This window comes from Neomonachus schauinslandi, chromosome 10, assembly GCF_002201575.2.
Source record: "Neomonachus schauinslandi chromosome 10, ASM220157v2, whole genome shotgun sequence".
NCBI lineage: Eukaryota > Metazoa > Chordata > Mammalia > Carnivora > Phocidae > Neomonachus > Neomonachus schauinslandi.
The window spans coordinates 59,565,444-59,584,268 of NC_058412.1; the positions used below are offsets into that span (position 1 = coordinate 59,565,444).

The following is an 18,825-nucleotide window of genomic DNA, read 5'->3' on the forward strand; positions in this document are numbered from 1 at the left end:
AAAATTTTTTGGTCATTTTGATATATTTCATTTCTTTTTTTTCCCCAGAGCATATGAAAATAATACACCCTTAAATCCCACCTGTGTTTCTCCCCTTCCCTCCAAAAGAGTAGCCTATTAAGACATTTTTCATATAGCTCCAAAAAGCATACTTGATTCCACCTTTACTGTAACCACTAGAGCATTTTTAGTGTCTTTCCATAGTACATAAAATATGAGCTAATCAGAGGAACAACCATGAAAGGTGTTATAATTTTAGAGCTTTAAATTTTAAGTAAAATGTAACAGGCTATATGTATATTTAGAAAAAAAATCTTGAAGTTTGGAAGTTTTTAGGATTTTTAATTTGCCTATGTGCAATGATAATTCTTTGGCATCTTTTAGATGATCATGCTTAAGATGAAACCATATGTATCTTCTAAAGTATCAGATCTTAAATTTTGTTCTTAAATAATTAATAAATATTCTTGGCACAACAGAATAGATGTTGAAAAGTCTCCCTCCTACCCCCATCTCTAAACCATCCATTTCCCTTCTCCTGAGGCACATGTTATTGTTGGCTTCTTATATATCTGTCAAGAGATACCAAGATGTAATGTAAGAATTATTCATGTACGTAAAACATAAATGGTAGCATTCCATTTATAGTGCGTCTAGAAAGTTACTTCATTCTTTTTAAATATACATATTTTTTAATATGGTGGTGCTGTGATGTGTTTTACTTATCTTCTCTTAATGGGCATTTAGGTTGTTTCCATTTGTTTGCTATTTACCAGCAATGCACAAAGAATATCCCTACACATATATCATTTAATGCATGTTGGCTAAATACCTAGTTATGGAATTTTCAGGTCAAAAGGTATCCTCTTTTGTTATGTTGAAATATATTGTACATAAATAAGAAAATATGAAATGAGTAATAATAAAATGAAAACTGTCCATGTACATACCATCCAGATTAAGAACTGGAACATTATTAGAAGCTACTTGTGTATCCCTCTTTAATATCCTCTTTTCCACTTCCCTTTAACACTATCTTGATTTTATACTTTATCATTTTTTTGTGTGTGTGTGTTCTTTATACCTTTACCTTGGGTATATATATTCCTAAAATACGTATTTATTTTTGTGAAACAGATAAGCATAAATTTGATAGATTAAGGAAAGCGGGAGTACAGTTGTTAATTAGGTTAAAGGATCAGAGAAGGAAACAAGCTAGACGGTGTATTTTGATCTTCTCTAAAGGTTTTTATAAAACCTCATCTGAAGGTATCAGTAGGAAAGTTCTCAAGTTTAAGTCTTGGCACAGTCAAAACATATCTCTCTGGGCTATAATTTTGGCAAGATGCTGGAATATCAAACAGAAATATAGTCCTAGAGTTTCTAATCTTTTCATGACGTACTTTAGCTCTCGGGTAGAATAAGGAAGAATTTCTGTGAGATATGAATGTTTTCTCTTGATTCAGGTAGTAGGACATAGAGATGGGGGTAGAAACTTCACTAGCATATGGTGAAGGTAGTTGAGGTACAGCTGTGAATCCAGGTAAGGTCCACTTGCCATTCCTTCCTCAGAGAAGATACTGTGAAGGTAGCAGGCATTTTGGTCATAGTGGCCTCTCAATTCATTGTTCTCCAAGTCTGGCACACAGCAGTAGGATATCCTTTACCATCCTCCTGGTAATTCTCTTTTTCTCTTTCCTGTGTTGGATATCCTGTTTCTGGTATCCCATGCCTTCTTGTTTCACTTTTTGTTGTTGTTTGCTGAAATATAGTGCAGTTGTTCAGTAGCTTCTTGAGAGATTGATGGGGTAAAGTTTTGATTCTTTGAATAATCAAAAATTTGTTTCTCATGTTTCTGTACTTAAATGGTAATTTGGCTGGGTATAGAAGTCTAGGTTGGAAATAATTTTGTTTCAGAATTTTATTTTTTTTAAAAGATTTATTTATTTGAGGGGGGGAGGGGCAGAGGGAGAGAATCTTTCAAGCAGACTCCCTGCTGAGCGTGGAGCCCAGCACAGGGCTTGATCTCACGACCCATGAGACCCATGACCTGAGCCGAAACCAAGAGTTGGACGCTCATCTGACTGAGCCACCTAGGTGCCCCGTTTGAGAATTCTAGAGGTATTGCTGCACTGCATTTCTTGCTTCTGTTTTTGCTGTTCAGTATTCTGAAGCCATTTGCTTTCTGACTTTTTTTTTTTTACATATTCTGCTTTTTTCTTTTGTAGAACTTAATGGGTCTTCTTGTTCATAATATGCTGAAATTTGTAATACCTGCTCTGAGTATTTGGTCTGTTTTCAACAATTGTGATGGGTACTTTGCTATATAGGTTGGCAGCTCTTAGTTTGGCAACTTGTATCTTTAAGTTTGAGGGCATTTTCTTGAATTAGTTTATTGATTTCCTGTCTGCTATTTAATAGTTTCTGTCTAGAAATTCTTCATTATCTACATGTTTTATCTCTTGGACTATTCCAAATTGACTTATCTTTCTCATGTTTCATTTCTTCGGCTTTAAACTTCCCGAGAGATGTTTTCAACTTTATTTTGCATTCCTTCTTTTGAGTTTTCGCTGTCATGCTTTTAGTATCTAACATCTCTTTGTTACTCCCTGAGTACTCCTGTTTTCATAGTTGAAATATCTTTTTTTATTCTTTTTATTTTTTTAATTAACATATAATGTATTATTTGTTTCAGGGGTACAGGTCTGTGATTCATCAGTCTTACACAGTTCACAGCGCTGATCATAGTAGCACATATCTCCCTCCCCAATGTCCATCACCCGGCCACCCCATCCCTCCCACCCCCCTCCACTCCAGCAACCCTCAGTTTGTTTCCTGAGATTAAGAGTCTCTTATGGTTTATCTCCCCTTCTGGTTTCGTCTTGTTTAATTTTTCCCTCCCTTCCCCTATGATCCTCTGTCTTGTTTCTCAAATTCTTCATATCAGTGAGATCATAAGATCATTGTCTTTCTCTGATTGACTCATTTTGCTTAGCATAATACCCTCTAGTTCCATCCACGTCATTGCAAACAGCAAGATTTCATTTTTTGACGGCTGCATAATATTCCATTGTGGGGTGTGTGTGTGTGTGTGTGTGTGTGTGTACACGTACATCTTCTTTATCCATTCATCTGTTGGTGGACATCTAGGCTCTTTCCATCGTTTGGTTATTTTGGACATTGCTGCTATAAACATTGGGGTGCACGTGGCCCTTTGGATCACTGTATTTGTATCTTTGGGGTAAATACCCAGTAGTGCAATTGCTGGGTTGTAGGGTAGCTCTGTTTGGTTGAAATATCTTCTTGAGGCCATCAGTATTTTTTTAATTGTTGAAGCTTTTAAAATTCAGACTCATGGTTCCTGCATTTTAAGTAGAATGTTTAGCAAATTATCTGATTATTTTTTATTAGTTTAATCTCAATCTTTTCTTTTACCATATATTTTCCATTTTGGCATTCTTCATTGCCATGTGTAGATCAAAATTTCCATTTGGTTTCTCTCTCTCTCTTTTTTTTTTTCTAATGAACTTCCTCTAAAAATGTTTGTACTTCACGTCTTTTGGTGATATATTTTCTCAAGCTTTTGTTTGAGAAAAAAGTTCATTTTACCTTCTATTTTGAAGAATATTTTCATGGGACATAGAATTGTATGTCAAGGATTGTTTTCTTTTCAGGACTTAGTAAGTAGTTAAATCCCTTGTCATTTGGTTTGCAAAGTTTCTGATTGAAAGTGTGTTTTTTTTTTTTTTCTTTCATCCTCTGTATATACAGTGTGTTTTTTTTTTTTTTTTTTAAGATTTTATTTATTTATTTTAGCAAGGGAGAGAGGGTGCACATGTGAGGGGAGGAGGGAGAAGAAGAGGGAAAGAATCCCAAGCAGACTCAGCGCCGAGCTTGGAGCCATATCAGGGCTTTGCCCCAGGACCCTGAGATCACAACCTGATCCAAAATCAAGAGCCTGACACTCAACCAATTGAGCCACCCAGGCGACCCCGCCCCCTTTTTTAGGGGGTTGTGGGGGAGAGATTCTTAAGTAGGCTCCATGCCCAACGTGGAGCCAGATGGCAGGCTCAGTCTCACAACGCTGAGATAATGACTTGAGCTGAAATCAAGAGTTGGACACTTAACCGACTGAGCCACCCAGGCGTGCCCACAGTGTGTCTTTTTTTTAAAGAAATTTTTTGTTGTTTTCGGTTTTAAATTTTTTTAAAGTAAGCTCTACCCCCAGTGTGGGGCTTGAACTCATGACTCTGAGATTAAGAGTTGCATGCTCTACCAACTGGACCAGCCAGGTGCCCCAAGATTTTTTTTTTTTGACATTGGTTTTCAGCAGTTTGATTTTAATGTGCCTTGTTGGGTTTTTGTGTTTATGCACTTTGGGTAAGTTCAGCTTCTTGGGTCTTTGTGTTTATATTTATCGCATTTGAAAAAGGTTTAGCAATTATATTTTTTTCAAATATTTTTTCTTTTTCCTTTCCCCTTGACCTAATTTCTAGGCCTCTTGATAAATGTATCCTACGCTCTTTTTTTAATCTCACAGCACTGAGCTGCTCTTATTTTCCTTTTCTCCTTTCTTCTCTTTTTCCCTTTGTCTCCCTCCTTCTCCCTCTCTCTTTCTCCCCTTCCACCTCTCCCCACTCTTTGTCAGGTGTTGATTTTCCTCCTGTGTTCAACCAGTATAAATATAGATTGTAAGCTGTCTCTGGGATTGAGATTTAGCTTTTTTGGGGTCTTGCTGGTTGCCACAAGTTCACTTGCTTTTCAGCTTGCATACTTGGTTGGTATTATCTCTGCTTTTTTTCCCTGTCCAAAATTAGTAAAATTTTGAAAATTTACTATTGGAGTTTCAGAGGGTAAAAAGTAGATGTGTTGTTTAATATACCATTGTACCCTTAAGAGTTTTTCCAGATTTCTTGTTACTTTTTCCTGTTTTGAAACATTTAGTACATTAAGATTTGAAATATTTAAAAAGAGTAACTCTTTCCAGAACTCTTAAGGAATAAGCAATTTGGTTTTGTTTTTTGTTTTTTTCCTTTTGGTGAGCAAGAAAGCAAGGTTTATTGAGTGATAGCAAAGTGATAGTACAAATCTCCCAGAGGGGAGGGGACCCGAGAGGGTTGCCCAGAAAAAGCAATTTTTATGATAAAAAAGATGCTTTCAAAAGTGGTAAAAGATAGAAAGCTGTTCAGTTAATTGTAAAAGCCAACTCAACCATTATAATCAAAAGTTAATGTGTAATACAGCATATAGGCCTTTCTAACATTAAGTAGAATCCAAAAGCCTAAATAAAGTACTAGCCATCTTAGTTCTCTTTTGGAACAAAGTTATGCATGGTGAGAGTATCTGATGCACTTGGAACCAAGTCACCTGTAAATTATCTTAGCACTTCATCACATACTTTAAAAAAGATCAGCAGTCTTGGATTGTCTCTGTACAAATATATATTCTTAATATAATCTACCTAAAATCTTAATGGAACTTTAATTTTAAATTTGATGAAATTACTCTGAATCATAAACTGTGTGATTAAACTAAGCAATATCAGAAGTGCTGAGAGGAAAACCCAAAAGAGTAATAGAGAAATGAATTTCAATACTAGCTTTAAAATATTTAAAAATTACAGGGCACCTGGGTGGCTCAGTGGGTTAAGCATCTGCCTTTAGCTCAGGTCGTGATCCCAGGGTCCTGGGATGGAGCCCCACGTCAGGCTCCCAGCTCAGTGGGGAGTTTGCTTCTTCCTCTCCCCCCTGCTTGTGCTCTCTCTCTCTCAAATAAATAAATAAAATATTAAAAAATTACAATAACATAGTTTTGATGAAGAATTGTATCATTATGGAAAAGCAGGAGTCCTGTATCACTCATTCCTAAGGAGCTATGTAGTGTCTGTCCAATGGAATTTTTCTACATGAAGTTAATAAAATTTAACAATATTTAAGTTTAAATAATTCATTAGATATTTCATCACTTTGCTTAATTTCCTACTCTTACCAAGCATTTTCTTTTTTAAAAAATTCATGGATTAAAAAATAAATTTGAATGCCTGCTATGTTCTAGTGCTAGAACCACATCTCTGAATGTAGTAAAATGTCTGCCTTTATGGAACTGGGTTTTTGTTTTGTTTTGTTTTTTTTTGAGGCAAGACCAATAATATAATTTCAGATTGCTAGTAAGTGCTTTAAAAGAAAGATAAAGCAGAATAATTTAGTGAAATGAGGCTCTTTAGAGTGAGTGGTTAAGAGGAGGGCTCACATAATGTAACCATGTATTTGTGTCAGCACATAAGTTAGTTTTTATAAAAATGTTCACTTAACGGTTTTTGCTGTTTTTAAGGAGGCCTTATGGGACCTGTCAGGATGATTTCATCTGGACATGAGTTAACAACAGATTATGATGAAAAAGCACTTCATGAGCTTGGTTTTAAGGATATGCAGGTACACACAAATGTGGTTTGAGTTTTAATGGTCTGTTGACTGTTAAAGAGTCAACAGTTGAATAGTTGAAGGTATCCTTCAAAAACAGTTGTTATTGCTTTTAAGTGTATGTGAATTTGTGTGTGTGTGAAGTTATTTTATACTTAAGAGATTTAGTAAACCAAAACTTGATATGTCTAATTATGTGTTGTTGTTTTCCCCTTTTGCTATTGTTTTTATAGATGGTATTTGTATCTTTGGGTGCACCAAGGAGAGAACGGAAAGGGGAAGGTGTCCAGCTGCCAGCATCTTGCCTACCACCTCCTCAGAAGGACAACATTCCGATGCTTTTGCTTTTACAAGAACCTCATTTAACTACTCTTTTTGATTTATTAGAGATGCTTGCGTCATTTAAACCACCCTCAGGAAAAGTGGCAGTGGAAGATAGTGAGGTGACTATATCATTTCATTTTTATAGTGTATTGTTGGTTTTTCTGTTGAGCAAAAAATAATTTTCTCAGTAATCTCTTTTTTAAGATTTTATTTGAGAGAGTGTGTGTGCATGAGCAGGGGGAGGGGCAGAGGGAGAGGGAGGGAATCTCAAGCAGACTCCACACTGAGCATGGAACCCATCACAGGGCTCAATCTCAATCTCACAACCCTGAGATCTTGACCCGAGCAGAATCAAGAGTTGGACGTTTGAGCCACCCAGGCTCCTCATTCTCAGTAATCTCTTAAGAACAGTAGAAAGCAGGAGCCCATTTAGTCATTCATTAGGTATTTAAGTGCCTAATGTGATCTAGGTACTCTCTTCTAAGTATTGTTTTACAAAGATCAAAATAGGCACAGTTTCCACCTTCAGTCCAGTGGGGAAGTCAAATAATTGATATGATTTGCAGATAGCTGCAGGTAAACTTAACAGCTAAATTTTAGAGAGTAGCTGCTAAGACTAACATTATTAGGGAATAGTGATAGAAACTCATTTATATGTATTACTTGGTCAGGGAAGTTTCTCTGAGGGAAACCATATGTAATCTGAGCTAGAAGGATGAAAAGGAGCCAACTAAATGAGGAGAATTGAGTGATCGTCTCCATACAGTATTCTAATTCCTGAAGCCCTTCATATAAGGAATCAGGCAGGTCTAGGAGTTGTTAGAGAGCTAATAATGAGTAGAATGTGGAGGGTAGTGGGAGAGGAATAAGATTGGAAAGGTGAGTAGAACCAGACTGGCCATAGCAATTTGTTTCCGTTTTACTCATAGTAAGGTGAACAGCAGTAAAGTGTTTTAAGCAGAGGAGGAGCATACATTCTGATTCTGGTTTTCAAGGTAATAGATTTGTTCAGCAAGAATAGAAAAAGCAGTGAGGAGCCTAATGCACTAATCCAAGGAAGACTTGACGGTGCCCTGGAATAGAATGATGGGAGTGGACAAATTAAGTCTAAAACTTAATTGGTTTGGATTAAGAGTGGGGATAGACTAATGTTCAGGAACAAGGAAAACAGGAGATGGTGTCCAGGTTTCTGGCTTGAGCAACTGGGTAGATTCCATTTGAGATGAAGAAGGGATGCTCATGGGACATTAAGTGGAGATGTCAAGGAAGCAGTTGGATAAATGAGTTTTTGGAGCTCAGAGCAGGGACTTGGTCTGGAGAAATAAGATATGGGTAGTCACTATAAAGATAGTATTTAAACTCTAAGGAGTGTATGAGATCACCTAAAGGATTCAGTATTAGTCTGCTGACTTTTTTTTTTTAATGCCTTTAAATGGACTTATCCTAAGATGATGCTCATTGGTGTGTTTCATGCAGTGAATTATTTTGAGATTGAGTGGCAAACAAAATAGTGGTACTATTACTTTCTTTCCCAAGAATGTTAAATGACTTTTTTCCATATTTTCAAAATGCGTTTGGTCATGGATGCAGTAGTAGCTGCTGTTGAGTCCTCTGTTTCCCATAGCCTTTTCTCTTGTGGTGGCACATTTTTAAATTCTTTTTTTTTTTTTTTTAAAGATTTTATTCATTTATTTGACAGAGAGAGACAAAGCGAGAGAAGGAACACAAGCAGGGGGAGTGGGAGAGGGGGAAGCAGGCTTCCCGCTGAGCAGGGAGCCCCACATCGGGGTCCCCACTCAGCAGAGCGTCTCCTTCTCCTTCTGCCACTCCCCCTGCTTGTGCTTGCTCTCTCTCTCTCTCTCTCTCTCTCTCTGTCAGATAAATAAAACAAACAAAACTCTTAAAAAATCCTTTTGTTCAAGCAGAATAATCAGTAACAGATGCCCTTGAACCTGACTTTTTTTTACCTTTTGTATTTTATGACACAAATACTTAATGATCTTTTACTTCATGTCAGCACCGTATTGGCAGTTTAAAAGAGAGAAAGATAATTAGAAGAATTCTTCAGTTTTCTGGGAGGTGGCTGTGCAGTGTGTTATGGGAACATAGGGTGGGAACAAAAATTTGGGGAAGGTTTTGCAAAAGGGGAGTCTTTTAAATTGGGTCCAGCTGCTGAGGAGGAGAGCAAAGAGAAGCATTACAGATTCACAGAAAAGTGAATGCATGTTTGAAAAACTGGGAGCCTGAGTATAGTGTAATTCAAAAAAAGATCAAGAAGGAGATTGGAACCTATACCACAAAGGGCCATATGAGATTTTTCGTCTTTGTAAAATGGATTGCCATCATCATGGAAGGTTTTAAAGGAACAAAAAGAAGGCTGTTATGGGCTATTAGAAACAAAGTTTAGGTGTTAGTGTGGTGGATGTATTAGAGAAAGACTGGAGGTAGGAGGCCCAATTAATAGTCCATTGTAATAGTCCACCTGAGGCCTGAACTGGGGGGGAAGAATTCATTTTTTAGTAGATACTTGACTGAACTTTGTGGCAAGTATGGCATTATCAATGTGGGGGGGGTCTCTTTGTTGTCCAAGACTGGTTTGGTCTTGCAGAAGGTTACAACAATAAAAATAAAGGGTAGGGTTTTTTTAATCCTAACATAGCACATAGTCATTTACACATGGGATTTTTTTTTTCCTTTATATTGTTTTTTTTTGCACAGAATACATCCTTTTTTTTCTTTTTTTAACTTGGTGTTTACAAAGGAATGAATTCTATTTTACCGAACAACTTTCAGTGCCATTTCCCCAGCTAAACCGAAAATGTTACCTTGGGTTGCTTTTCTTCATCAGGTTTGAGAAAAGCAAAGGATACTTTGAAACTCTAAGATTTGCTTGCTTTCAATGTATACTAGCTTTATATCATTATACAAAAAGAACTAAACTTTTTATAGATACATAGAAGAATCTTTTGACATCCGGTGGACTGTATTATACTGAAAAAAAAAATCACTGGCAGCAGCAGTAATAGAATTATACAAATTCATACTCTGGAAAATTCTAAAACTAAATTTTAGCTTTAGCTGTTTATTTACCTTTTGAGGTTATGCTTTAATTTTTTAAATAAAGGAAACTTGCCTACTTCTTATGTACTTTATGAAACATTCTTCAGGTTACTATTATCTCAGCATCTTACAGAATTCAAATTTAGGGGCACCTGGGTGGCTCAGTCATTAAGCATCTGTCTTCCTTCCCCTCAGGTCATGATTCCATAATCCTGGGATCAAGCCCCGCATCGGGCTCCCTGCTTGGCGAGCCTGCTTCTCCCTCTCCCTCTGTCTGCTGCTCCCCCTGCTGTGCTCTCTCTCTCTGTCAAATAAATAAAATCTTAAAAAAAAAATCAAATTTAATAGATAATGGGAAAAAGTAGGTTCTTTAAAATTGTTTGCTTTGCTCTTAATCTGCTTATCTGAGACTGGAAAATAAGGTATGGATTAGCAATATAAAAAAGAAACAGCTGTACTCTTTTCCCAAATGTAAGATCAAGGACTGAATTCACCATCACCAGGACTTTGTCCTAGTTAGAATAGTGACCTGCAAAGAGGAAACAATTGGTAATGTTCTTGAAATTTATTTGAATGGCTTTGTAAAACAGATGTTTTCACTTCTATTTGAAAAGTTTCCCGAATAAAGTGCCAAGATTTACAGGTCACTCTTTTTCCAAAAAGCATTCAGTAACAAGTTGAAAAACTACTACTTTGACATGACGATCAATTTATTGAATAGATGTATTTGTTTATAAATAATAATAAAATAATAAAAGGACAAAGGTATAAATTATTTACCATGAGACAAATGGTTTATTTCTCACTTTTAATGTAAGACTGAAAAATATCAAATTTGATAATCAAGGGTTTTATGCAAAAAAGTTGAACTTGGGTTTAGATTTTTTTTTTTTTTTTTAGTGATCTGTCTTGATAAGCAGTTGTTCTTATTTGTGTAGAGTTTAAGATGTGAAGAACTTCATCTTCATGCAGAAAATCTCTCCAGGCGTGTATGGGAGCTACTGATGCTTCTTCCTACATGTCCTAACATGTTGATGGCATTCCAGAATATCTCAGATGAACAGGTAAACCCACAAAGTCTTTTTACTCTCCTATGGGAGAGGATGGCACTATTTTACATTCCTCCAGTCTATGAGATTGCTTGTTGACCTATATCCTCAGTAAAATTTTGCCCATTTAATGGGTAAAAACCACCAGTTCATTTTAACATTCATTTATTTGTTAGTGAGGTTGAATAATATAGGCCTAATACAAGGCCAAGGTTGTTTTCTAAAATTATCTTTAGAAAACATAATTTGTCTTTATATTAGTATTTTTTCATATTAATATATGTTCTGAATGCATTCCTGTAGGACCATGACCTCAGGTGTGTTGGATGTCTTTGTAAAGATGTGTTAAAATTAGATTAATTTTTAAAAAGCTATATAATAAAGGGTTACTTTGTGGAGATACCAATAGAACACTTATAGGATGAATGGAAAAACAGTGTCCTAATGTTGTGCGCTAATGGTTTTTTATGATTTGGGTCTTGGCCATATGATTTCAGAAAGTCCTGTATCTCAAATAATTTAGATGTGAGGAAGGTAGGCCTGGCAAATGGTGGTTGATGACTCAGAGTAGCTCTAATAATACTGTTGTCAAAAATGTACATTGTGTGAATATCATTTCATAAATTGAGATTAGATAAGAACAATATTTTATTATTTATGTATTTGTATATGACTTTTAAATGTGTAGGTGTGACTTTGTAAGTGTTAAATATAGACCTTACCACTTCTGTATCTTTAAAAGTTAATGCATTCAACTAGGCTATCCCAGTGTTTTTCATTGGGAAGATACTGAATTGCCTCGTCTATTGTGAGGGTTAATAAGATAGAATTTTTTTTCCTATGCTGCTGTTTGTATATGAATTTTAACAAAATTTAATGAATAACTGGTGTGTTAAGCATACCATGAGTACCAGTTACACAGTTGGTCTTCATATGTTTGAAACTATTTCAACGTATATGTTATATTTGAGTTCTTACATAGCGTCACTTTCTTTAAAGTTTATTTTGGGAGGGGTCCCTTAGTAAGTTGGTTTGAGAAAACCTGTGTTTTTCTTTTTTAATTTAAGAGTAATGATGGACTTAATTGGAAAGAACTTCTCAAAATTAAAAGTGCCCACAAGCTATTATATGCCCTGGAAATTATTGAAGCACTAGGAAAACCTAACAGGAGGATAAGGAGAGAGTCAACGGTAATTGAATTTCCATTCTTACCATGAAATATTTGTATTTTGTCTGGAGCTGAATTCCAGAATGTGTTATTTTTCAATTCTAAAATAATTTTTTTCTCCTGCACCTTTTCTTTTTCTTTTTTATTTTTGCCATTCCTACAGGGAAGTTACAGTGATCTTTATCCAGATTCAGATGATTCAAGTGAGGATCAAGTGGAAAATAGTAAAAATTCCTGGAGTTGCAAGGTTTGATCATACGTGTTATGCAGTGTATTGATAAAAATTATCTCTAATTTTCCAAAAGTAGGTATCATAATTATTAATTGGTTTTAAACTAATTTACTATTAAAATAAAGCATATTTTAAAAATTATGTATTACTCCAAATCACAGTTGAAAGGTGAGATTATTTAATGCCTTGGTGCTCTTGTTTTTAGCACTTATTTTTTTTCTTTATTGGAATACTTTGTTAGGACATCCTAGTGTCTGCGATTAAATGGTCAATGGAATATAAAGATATCTTTATAGATACTTGCAAGAATCCTTTTTAAAAATTTCTTGAAAATAAGATGTATGTTATTACTTTGTATAGAAGTTATTTTGGTTATTTAAATCAGAGTAATTTCCTAGATTAAAGATACATAATATTTTACATACGCATATACATAAACACACACACATATCCAGTTATTGAATCAAAAAGCAGGTCTTGATGACATTTTGTAGCTGCATCTCTCTTACCAGTACTCTCACAATTGCTTACAGTTTGTTGCTGCTGGAGGGCTTCAACAGTTACTAGAAATTTTTAATTCTGGAATTCTGGAGCCTAAAGAGCAGGAATCCTGGACTGTGGTAAGTGAAAGTTCACTGTTGTAACCAGTTAATAGTTATTCTATTTTAAGCACTTCCGGTTTTCATTAGCAAGTGTAACTTTTGCTACATGCTTCATTGTCATAAGGAAAATCATGGAGTGTAGCAAAATTAATGTTTAAAAAGTAGGGAATCTGATAAACTAATTATTCATGAAGAGTTGTTCATGTCAATTCTGTTAAACTTTAAGTGCCAAAATTCGTGACTCTGAACTGTGGCTAATTCATAAACATTTTTCCTTTAGGTTGATAAATTACATATGAATAAATAATTATACAATCTGGTTTATATGTGTTTAATTTTGAAAAAATCCTTTTTCATTGTTTCGTTTTGTTTTGGCTGTTTCTTCCTTTATAGTAGTGCTACTCAAATACGTGTTTCCAGACCATTTGTGACTGGTCTGAAATGAAATAGGTGCAGAAATTGAAAGTAAGCCTTCAGAAATTTTTATAGCTATTGAACATTGCTGCAGAATTTTTACAGCATTTCACAAAATTATTGGTCCTCAACAAAATGGAACTTTTTTCTTAAAAAGGCGCTTTTACTTTACCGCTATTAACTTGAAGAAGCACTATTCTATAATATCAGGAAAATAAAATTGTAGAATATTAAAAAATTGATACTGCTATACCAAACTGCACAATCTGGTTTTGAGCTAAATGGAATGGATGCTCCATTTCGTGACCTCCAACAAAAAAGAATAGCATTATCAAACATTCAAATACTAATTTTTTTAGTACTGTATTTTAGAATTATCTTGGAACATAGGAGTTGGGTATTCTTGATTTAATATCGTTAATAAAAAAATATATTTAGAAAACCTATTACTATGTACTAAGATGTTATTCATACCACTGGTTTTAATGCTTATTTTTCCATTTTTGTTTTACATATTTTATTATGATATTTTCCTTTTTAGAATAGATACCTCTATTCAATTACTAATTATTGTAGTTCTGTGACTTACAGTGTCTGTTTGTTGTGTTTTATTGTTAGTCATGTCTTTATTGTCCCATTAATCTCTTAGAATTCTAATGTGCGTTAGTTCTTTAGCAAAGTGGGAGAATTTAACTAAAATTTTTAATGAGTAGTTATGTGTCATGTATAGGAATTTTGTTTATAAACTGCTCTAAGCTTAGTTTTGAATAATGTTTACAGGGAATCGAGCATAAGCTAGAGATTTTTTCTCTTGTTTCCTTTGAAATTGTGGATACTTTATGGATTATTACCAATGAGAAAATTTTAACTACCATATATGACACGTTGTAGCCTGGCAGTGCCTGAGATTGCTTTGAAGTCAACTGATACCCCTATTTATAATGCATCTCCTAACATATTATAGAATACTTACAAATTCAGAGTCATTCTTGTTAGACAATTTAATTTTTTTCTCTTTAAAATGAATTTAGTTGAGGTATACTTTCAAATTAAAATTTTTTGAGATAGAATTCATGTACAGTAAAATTCAACCTTTTAAAAAGCAGTGATTTTTAGTATATTTACAGAATTGTATAACTATTACCACTAATGCCAGAACAGTTTTATCCCCTCAAAAAAGAAACGCCACACTTACTCGCAGTCACTCCTCATTTTCCCTGAAACATTTCAGCCCTGGGCTGCCACTAATCTAATCTACTTTCTATCTCTATGGACTTGGCCTATTATGGACATTTCATATAAATGGAGCCATATAATATGTATATGGTCCTTTGTGACTGGCTTCTTTCACTTAGCGTAATGTTAAGGTTCATTCTTGAAAGTAGTGTGTCATCTAAGGTCACAAATATTAATGACTATGTTTTCTTTTAAGAATTTTACAATTTTAGTTCTTAAAACACTTAGGTCTTTGATCCATTTAATTTTTTTTGTGTGATAGTGAATTGAGATATGCTTTCCATGCAGTAGATAATGAACTCATTTTAAAAAGTATAGTTTAAGTTTTGAAAAATGTGTATACTTGTGTAATCTGCCAACACAAACAAGATATAGAACATTTCTATTACCTCAGAAGTTCCACCCTGCTGCCTTTTTTTTTTTTTTTTTTTTAAAGAGAGGGAGAGAGAAGGGGAGGGTTAAGGGGAGGGGCAGAAGGAGGGAGGGAGAGAGAATCCTGAGCAGGGTGCCCGAGAATCCTGAGCACCAGACACTGGGCTTGATCTCACAACCCTGAAATCATGACTTGAGCGAAAATCAAGAGTCAGACGCTTAACCGACTGAGCCACCAAGGCGCCCCTCCACCCTGGGTTTTTTTTGTTTTTTTGTGTGTTTTTTTAACTATCAGTTTCCCCCATTCTCCCAAGCAACCAGCCCTAAGCAACCACTGATCTGCTTTTTGTTGTTATAGATTACATTTGCATTAATAAGATTCCATATAAATGGAATAAAACGGTATGTGTCCTTTGTGTCTGGTGTCTTTTACTCAACATGTATTTTGAGGCTAATAAATGCTGCATGTATTGGTTGGTTGGTAGTTTTTATTGCTGACTAGTATGTCCCTTTATAGGTACACTACTCCTTGCTTATCCATTCACTTATTGATGGACATTTGTGTTTCTGGTTTTGGGCTATTATGGATAAAGTTAACAAACATTCATATTCCAAGTCTTTTTGTGTACATGTTTTTTTTCTCTTGGGTAAATACCAAGAAAAGAATTTGCTGAGTAATACGGTATATGTAAAATTGACTTTGTAAGAAACTGCTGAAGTGTTTTCCCAAGCAGCTGTACCATGCAACGCATGAGAGTTCCAATTGCTTCATATCCTCAGCAACAGTTGGTGTGGTCAGTCTTTTTGAGTCTTTCTACTGGGTATGTAGTATTATCTCATGGTGCTTTTGCTTTGCATAATCTCTGGTGACTAGTTAAGTTGAGTATCTTTACATCTGCTTTACATGACTATGCTGGTTTGTTGTTTTTTTTTTTTTACTCATGGTAAAATACACTTAACATTTACTATCTTAACCATTTTTAAGTGTGCACTTCACTGGTATTATATACCTTCCCATTGTAGTGGAATTGTCACTACCATCCATCCCCATTACTATTTTCTTTTCTTTTTTTTAAGATTTATTTATTTGAGAGAGAGCGTGCACAGAGGGAGCGTGAGAGGGAGAGGGAAAAGCAGACTCTTCTCTAAGCAGAGAGCCCAGTGCGTGGGGCTCAATCCCAGGACCCTGAGACCATGACCTGAGCCAAAGGCAGATGCTTAACAGACTGAGCCACCCAGGCGCCCCTATTTTCATCTTGTAAATTAAAACTATACCTATTAAACAGTGACTCCCCATTCTCCTCTCCCCCCAACCTGAGACAAACCACCGTTATACTTTGTCTCCATGATTTTGACTACTCTGAGTACCTCCTCTAAGTGGAATCATAGGGTATTTGTCTTTCTGTGACTAGCTTATTTCACTAGCAGAATGTCCTCTAGCATCATCCTTATTGTAGCATATTGCAGAATTTCCTTCCTTTTTAAGGCTGAATAATACTGTATGCAGTGTATACCACATTTTGCTTATCTATGCATTCATCAGTGGACATGGGTTGCTTCCATAGTCTCTCTATTCTGAGTAATGCTGCTATGAATATAGATGTATAAATATCTTTGAAACCCTTCTTCCGGTTCTTTTGGGTATATACCCAGGAGTGGGATTGCTGGCTCATATGGTAGTTATGTTTTCAGTTTTTTGAGGAACCACATACAGTTTTCCATAGCAGCTATATCATCTTACATTCCTATCAGTAGTGCACAGGGGTTCCAATTTTCTATATATTTGCGAACACTTTTATTTTCTGTTTTTTTTGGTATTAGCCATCCTAATGGGTGTGATGTGGTATCTCATTGTGGTTTTAATTTGCGTTTTCTTAATACAACTGTGAAGTTGAGGACCTTTTCTTGTGCTCATTGGCCATTTATATATCATCTTTAGAGAAATGTCTTTTCAACTCCTTTGCTCATTTTTGAATCAGGTTGTGGGTTTTTTGAGTTTTAGAAGTACTCTATATATTGTGAATATTAATCCTTTCTCAGATATATAGTTTGCCAATATCTTCTCCCTTCTGTAGGTTGCCATTTTACTCTGTGGATAGTCTTATGCATGAAATTTTTTAATTTCCATGAAGTCTAATGTGTCTCTTTTATTACCTGTACCTTGGTGTCCTATCTAAGAAATCATATGTCCAAATCCATTGTCATGAAGCTTCTATCCTGTTTTCTCCTAAGAATTTATTTTAGGTCTTATATTTAGGGCCTTGATTCATTTTGAGTTAATCCTTTTTATTTCTGTAGAATTGGGAGAAAAATTCCTACCTTTATTTCTGATTTTAGTAATTTCACTCTTCACTTTTTAGTTCTTTTAGCTAAAGCGTTGTCAGTTTTGTTCTTTTCAAAAAATAAACTTTGATTTACACTGATTTTCTTTCTTGTTTTTCTATTTTCTGTTTTCTTTAACTCTTTTCTTTATTATTTCCTTCTTTTAGCTAGCTTTGGGTTTAGTTTATTCTTTTTCTGCTTCTTAAGTTGGAAAGTTAGATTGTTGATTTGAGATCTTTTTATTTTTAATGTGTTTATAGCTATGAATTTCCTCCGTTCTTCTTTTCACTGCATCTCATAAGTTTCACATTGACCACAATTTTTTTTTTTTCCTTTCATGAAATGTCTGTTCATATCTTGCCCCCCCCCCACCCCATACCCCTTTCCTTTCCTTTCTGATCTTAGTAAAGGGTCTTACTTTTTTTTTCTTAGTTTGGACAAATTTTTCTGCTAGGTGTGTGTGGGAATATTTGCACTTAATCTGTGGCTGACTTTTTCATTATTTTGACAGTGTCTTTTAAGCAGAGAAGTTTTTAATTTTTATTTTTTAAGATTTTATTTATTTGACAGAACAGCAAGAGAGAGAATACAAGTAGGGGGAGTGGGAGAGGGCGAAGCAGTCTTCCGCGGAGCATGGAGCCCGATGTGGGGCTCGATCCCAGGACCCTGGGATCATGACCTGAGCCGAAGGCAGATGCTTAATGACTGAGCCACCCAGGCACCCCAGAAGTTTTTAATTTTAACAGAATTTGTATCCTAACTTTGTTTGAAGTCCACAAGGATTTTCTCCTGTTTTTTCTTCTATAAGTTTTATAGTTATAATTTACATTTAGTTCTGTGATGCATTTTGAGTTAATTTTTGTATATGTAGAGTGAGGTTGAGGGTTGTTTCATTTATTTTTTTAATATGGCTATTCACTTTTCTAACACCATTTGTTGAAACGAATGTTCTTAGGATGTAGTATTGCTGAATTCCCTTCCCTGGCATATTGGTATAGCTATACAACTTGGCAGTGGGATTAGAAAGGTAGGAAAATAACTGTTGAAGAGAATAGTATGAAATTCTTACCTTGCACATAAATGATATTAATTTACTTAAGGAAGTGTTTTTATTTTTTTATTATTTATTTTTAAGTATTTTATTTATTTATTTGACAGAGAGAGACACAACGAGAGAGGGAACACAAGCAGGGGGTGGTGGGAAAGGGAGAAGCAGGCTTCCCGCTGAGCAGGGAGCCTGATGTGGGGCTTGATCCCAGGACCCTGGGATCATGACCTGAGCTGAAAGCAGGCGCTTAACGACTGAGCCACCCAGGCGCCCCAAAGGAAGTGTTTTTAAAATTTTAAAGTAGAGCTTTAAATCAGTTAGAAATGAAATTTTCATACTAAATAATATTTTACCAAATAAGTATTTTTATTTTAAATGTACTTATGTAAAATGCAAAATTTTCAGTTATTTTTTTAGAATTCTTTGGCTCCAAAATATTGGATTATATGCCACTTGTATTGAGAAACAACTTAAAATACTTTTTCTCTTAATTCATTTTGGGGGTAGGTAAATTATATCTTTGTTTACATTTTATTTATTAATTTATTTAAAAGATTTTATTTATTTATTTGACAGAGG

The 18,825-nt window shown here is 35.0% G+C and overlaps 1 protein-coding gene across 1 annotated transcript in view; it reads left to right on the top strand.

The window, feature by feature from the left end:
- USP34 (ubiquitin specific peptidase 34) overlaps positions 1-18,825 on the top strand; it is a 263,530-nt gene that overhangs the window by 161,292 nt on the left and 83,413 nt on the right. The window contains 6 exon segments of the mRNA XM_044918540.1: positions 6,331-6,431; positions 6,653-6,862; positions 10,742-10,867; positions 11,920-12,042; positions 12,184-12,267; positions 12,786-12,872. Coding sequence (XP_044774475.1) covers positions 6,331-6,431; positions 6,653-6,862; positions 10,742-10,867; positions 11,920-12,042; positions 12,184-12,267; positions 12,786-12,872 — 731 coding nt within the window.